Below are 6,000 nucleotides of genomic sequence, written 5' to 3' on the forward strand. Positions count from 1 at the left end.
CCTTCATCTGCCTTATTTTTTATGATTTTGCTCATCAACACGTTGCGTATGTTGCGTATGCTCCTTCCTTCCTCCATACCATCACCCTCCATGTTCTCCCCGTACCGTACACCCACACTCTACCCCGCCTCTCCTCCCTCCACCCCGACACCTCCTCCACCCTGCACCTCATTACGCCACCACCCTCCCTCCAACCAGCCTGGCAGGGCACAGACCTGATGCACAACCACGTGCTCGCAGACGCCGACCGGTCCTGCACGGACTCCCCAGGCCGCCGTAGCAGTGTGACGCGGCCGGAGCTGAGCTCCGACCTCTCGGAGGACTCTGACTACGACTCCGTTTGGACCACCCACAGTTACAGGATGGGCTCAGTGTCGCGTAAGAGCTGCATCTCTCACCAGAACTAAAACAAACAAAAAAGTCCACTACTACAACAACAACAACTGCACTGCCGCGCTGTACCGTAACGCAACGTGCGGCGCGCTTACCTCTTAACCTTTGGTCTATTGAGAGAAACTAGAAATTAGAAGAAGTTTTTACATTTTATTTATTTATTTATTTATTTATGTTGTTATATATTTGTTTTGGGTTATTGTTTTTGTTTGTTTTTGTGTTTTTTAACTTATTTGTTTTATTTATTTCTTGTCGGTTTCTTTACATAGTTTTTGATAAGTATCTCCCTGTTGCCTTGACCACATCCCCTTTTTATGTGCCTCCTCTCTTTCTGTAGTTGTCATGCAGTAGGTGTTAGATAGTGTATGTTTATTTATCTTGAATGTGCCCTCTTCCCTTGTTTGACCTTCAGTGTGGGGACTCTCGTCACAGAGAGGACAGGGAATGCTACACTGTAAAATTCTCAGTGTTAATTTAACTCTGAGAGTGTACAGTTGTATGTTACACTTGTACACTCCGAGTTACAAATGGATACGTTTAACAATGAAGATTTTACTGTAGAGTGGGTTTATTAGGGGAGGGAGGGAGCAATGGGGACGGAGTTTTTCCTGTCTGATATTCAGATGTGATTCAGGAAGGAGTGTATTCCATATACCATGTACTACTACTCTCCACTATGTCTGTTTGCAGGACGTACGCTCAAACATAGCACAAGTACAACAATGACAAACAGACACGCTCACATAAACATACGCGCACACACAGACACGGGAGTATGCACACAACGCTCCTGCTCTGTCAGAATAATATAGCGGCATGCAAATGCAATGCTTACATTCTTAACATTTTATCTAATGTTGGTTTTAAAGATATCTTTTCATATTATTAAGCCCTATTTAAATTTTCAGGTCCAAAGCAGTACTTGCGTTTAGCACACTGCATGACTAGAAAGTATAGAACCTTAAATGTCATTTCTAAGTTTAACGCAATATAAAGCACTGGCCATTCTCTGTTCTAGCTGCTTCCAGGAAGAAAGAATTGTTAGTCTTGGTTACGCAAGTAGATTTATACAGGCTATAGTAACGGCTTCTAACTAGTGGTTGATGAATATACATTGTGCATTGAAGCTACTTTAAACACTTTATAGCTTCTGCAATTGATCAATTAAAGTCTAAACCCATCTTGCTAACCAACTGATGTCTGCCAGAAAGACACCTCAAACTTTAGGCATTGACCGAAAAATCAGCATTTCATGTATTTCAGGCCGAGGAATGAAAGATATAGGGGATGGGGGGGGCGGGGGGTTAGCAGCTACTCTTCTGAATGTACACCAAAACCAAATTTAAATTGTGAATTTAAAATCGAAAGTCTGCATTCTACAGGATATGCAATGAGATGCCAAAATCTCTGGCTCCGACAAGTAGTGAAATTGTCTCGGTTAGCATATCCCCAAAGTAAGCAAACAAACACCCTTTGCATCAGAACACAATAACTAGCACCTATGCTATAGCGTCGCAAGCCACATGAGACCTTCTGTCATGTGTCTGGGGAGGCTTCCCATGCTATCCCTTGCATTAATAACTATTTTTATGAAGAAGTATTTTTCCAGTATGGGTATAAACCACAGGTTGTAGTCCATTTAGAATGTCTCTCCTGCTAACAGTTATTATTTTGGTGATATACAGTATGTATATGGAGTTTATCGGTCCATGTTTTTTCTGTTTTTATAAAAATCATTTCTCCATTCTACTGATTATTTTATATTCATATGATTATTATTTTGTATTTATATTTTATTCTGTATGTCTATGTTTACAACACCAACTACAAAATGATCCCTGGAATAATATTAGCTTTCTCTTTACATTTGATTGAAATTGTATTTAGGTTTTACACTGAAGCTATAATAACATGAAGTGTTTAAATTATTTTGCACAATCATGTAATGGACGGGGCGGGTTGGTGGGGGGGGCAGGGGTGGACAGAATCTGTCAGATTCAGTACTTTTTTTTGTTTTGTCTGCCTAAAGTGTGTGATGATAGTCCTAAAGGTAGACTTAAGTATTCAGTGTTTACTGTAAAGTAAAAGCTCATCTGTAGTGTAAATGCTCACCTTCAGTATTCTGGGAGTATAAAGAGATAAAAACAGACGTGATTATACAAGATCATTTGTGAACTATTCATTCAGAATATTTCAGAATACTATCAGGGTGGACTTCAGCTTTAAAAAAAAATGAAAAAATAAGTTAAGTCTCCCTTTTTGTAAATATTGGTTGTCATGGATCAAGTGAAAAAAATTAAATGAATCCTATCAGACATTCTATGAGTATTTAAGACAAGAATATGACTGTCCTCATGTTATGTGCTATATACATTGTGACAGGTGTATTCTGTGGTTTTGACAAACATACTGAATGAAAATTCGGGACGGGCAGGGTGATGGAGCAACTAACTAACTGCCTTCGACCAACATTGTCCTGTGTGCTCTAATGCTGTATACAATTCACACGTGACCATGTCTTCTTTACAAATGGCGCCTTCAGAATATTTGTTCTACACAACTGAAGTATACGAGTCCCAAACGCTGTATTATGAGTTTTGAATAAATCTGTCATTTGGTAGACACTTGCATTCGGGTGATTTTGTCAGAATTGCGGCATTTGATTGTGTTTGGTGTGTTTTTTTTGTTCTTGTTTTCTTTGGGGAAGTTTGGACGATGGTGACTCAGTGAGTGAGGGTGAATGACTCTAACTTCCCTCTGTTCCTCTTTCCATGGTGTCTCCTTTTCCCTTCAACTTTCCTCTGTGTTTTTTGTCTCCCCTTATGTCCAATCTGTGCTTGATTAACACCCGCCTCTCCCAAAATCCAGTGTTCTCGCCCACTGCTCTTAGGGTTCTGGCAACCCTTCCAATCACACACAAACGAGTTAAGTCATTAACTGCTATTGTCTGTATTGTGTGTGTGTGAGTGATAATAAACGTGAACCTTGAAGGTGACTGGGCACTGAGGAGTCTTGCTGCAGAGTACAAAACTATGGGACCTCTTGTGTTTTGAAACAGGGCAGCGGAAAGACATGGGCTTGCAGGTGATCATACCTGGAGTGGAGAAGTTTATAGTGGAGGATCCCAATCGCAACGGGCAAACTGCTGGAGAGGAAAAGTAAGAAGGCAAACTGCCCCCCCATCAACCCTTTCTTTACCTTTAAGTACACTTTTCTTGTCAGTCCCCAACAATACTATATCAAAACATGTCTTGAATTGTCAGCTGCTCTTGGCTTTAATGATGCTTATTCTTTGAGAGCTAGAACTGCTGTGTTAATGAGTGCTATATTGTGAAAGCTGTGTATTCTCTTAAAGGAGCCTGGTGGATGTGGTGTATGCTCTGAGGGATGAGGTCCAAGAAATAAAACAGGTGAATGACTTTGTAATGATCTTTTGGTTAAATGTCATTGGTCATGTCACAAGCTAAAGCTGAATCTGAAGTTGGTCCGTTTCTTTGTTTGGTTAAACCACTCAAACCCTATACTTAGTTGACCGGATTCCCAAGGGCTCTACTCTAGGCCCACTCCTGATTTTGGACTACACTAAATATCTTAACCGAACGAATATAAACAAATAAAACAAAAACCTCTTGCTTGGACAATACTGTATCAACGGACTGGCATGTTTTGTCATGCTCATTGATAACAACTCACTGTATGTATTTGACGTTATTTCCGGCCACATACGCTACCATGCAGATTAGTTCAAATAAAGTTTCATTCTTTTAAATAAGGCTATATGATTATAGTTTTAATATTTATATTTAGAAAATGATTAAAATAAAAAACTGCAGCTTGCAGTGGCTGTTTCTACAGGAGTAGGTGTAGGTAACAGGTGGAGGATGCATTTTATCACAAGATATTAGAATGGCTCAATGTGAGGTCAGACATAACTATGGCATAATAGACAATGACACATACTGATGACAATATGGTTCTATATGCAAGCGTTTCTTTTTTGTTCCATCATCTATGTACATAAGCCTCTAGCCACTCAGATAGTGAATTTAAATACTCTACCATGGTTTGCATGGGATTTCCATAAAACAACTACCCCTTTGCCTCTTGCTGGCCATTTTGATTCAATAATGGTCATTGACACTTATTCTGAGCAGGGAGATTGAATGATTGGTATCTATAAGGTGGATTCACTAAAACTGCTATGACTTCACTGTGTTCCACAACAGGATAATAAGAAGATGAAGAGATCGCTTGAAGAGGAGCAGAGAGCACGCAAGGAACTGGAGAAGGTTGTGAAGAGGGTGTTGAAAAGCATGAACGATCCAACGTGGGATGAGACAAACTTGTGAGGCTGATATGTTGTATGGCTGAATTTGTGTGCGAGTGTGAGACATTGGTGCATTCACACCGATCTGTAAGCTTTCAATGTGTGTCTCACCTATACATTTATAAGCTTTGGATGCAAGCGAGAGCAAAAGCGTGTGTGTGTGTGTGTGTGTGTGTGTGTGTGTGTGTGGATGTTTGAGCTTGGTTGTGACAGGTGTGCGCAGCATGTGTGTAAGTGCTCTGAGAGAGGATGCCTTCAGGATTTCCGGTGCCTTGGCCATCACTGCCACTTGAGATGAGAGCGAGGGGAGTGGTTGCGGTTTGGTGCTGAACTGTCTGGACCAACCATTCCACTGTAACATTCCTGAAACGCCAAAATAATGGAAGAAGCTGCACCTTCGATGTCCTTTGTGGGTCTATGAGGCATCCAACAGTCTCCACAGCTGAATCCAAGATGACTGCACCTGGGGAGAACTTACTGTACCTCCCTCAGTTTACAAACATTACAAGCAATGCATTCTCTAATGTTACTCTGATGGTACTGCAGTGGTACTCCGATGGTACTCTTAACAGCGTTGATTGTCACAAATGCCTCAGACAATTCTGAACTGGAACCTCTTCATTTCATAACCTCCGTTATTTAATTTTTTAAGAATTTGTTTGTTTCGAGGCAGTTTCCCTGGCCCAGGCTTAGCCCAGTCTTGTTAGATTAGAGGAAGGTTCAGTCTCTGCCAGAGAAACTGCTCTCTGTTGTCTTATTTTGTAGTGTAATTTTTTTTCTTCCTTCTGTTCTTATTGAGTGTCCTAAGGGAGTTGTACAGATTTTGAACTTGTACTGTATGATGTAAATACTGCTGAAAGATGAGCCTTTGTCCTTTGGGAGAAATAAATGTGTTTTTAGGAGCATGACTCTAAATAATTTGCTACTGAAAGAGACTGCTATGTGTATCTATTAACCACTTTAGCCCTAGTGTTGTTGCACAAAAACAGTACAAATTGCAAAAATAGCTGATTTACAAGCTCAACGCTTTCCATCAGGACATGTTATGAGATTGTAGTTTAGCAATTTTTGATGTACAAACATTTTCGGCTATAATTACATTCCCAAAATAGGGACACTAGGTTGAAAGTGGTTAAAATGACACAACTGAGAAATAAGTAAAATACAGTGAATTGGGGAATACAGGCGAGTTGTTTGCTTGTCAAAACTTGCACAAATAGATATGCATGTTAATTACATCATTGTAAAAACATTATGTTCCCATTAATTTGCAGATATGA

At 40.2% G+C, this 6,000-nt stretch overlaps 1 protein-coding gene across 2 annotated transcripts in view; it reads left to right on the top strand.

Annotated features, from left to right (window-relative positions):
* Positions 1-5,622, top strand: part of arhgef7a (Rho guanine nucleotide exchange factor (GEF) 7a) — a 30,941-nt gene extending 25,319 nt beyond the window's left edge. For both annotated transcript variants that reach the window (XM_084085491.1, XM_084085492.1), the window contains exons 19-21: positions 3,452-3,551; positions 3,749-3,803; positions 4,620-5,622. In XM_084085491.1, coding sequence (XP_083941617.1) covers positions 3,452-3,551; positions 3,749-3,803; positions 4,620-4,742 — 278 coding nt within the window. In that variant the 3' untranslated portion in view covers positions 4,743-5,622. The remainder of the gene's footprint in view (positions 1-3,451; positions 3,552-3,748; positions 3,804-4,619) is intronic.
* Positions 5,623-6,000: the final 378 nt, after the last annotated feature.

This window comes from Gymnoscopelus microlampas (genome assembly GCF_963454915.1).
Source record: "Gymnoscopelus microlampas genome assembly, chromosome: 17".
NCBI lineage: Eukaryota > Metazoa > Chordata > Actinopteri > Myctophiformes > Myctophidae > Gymnoscopelus > Gymnoscopelus microlampas.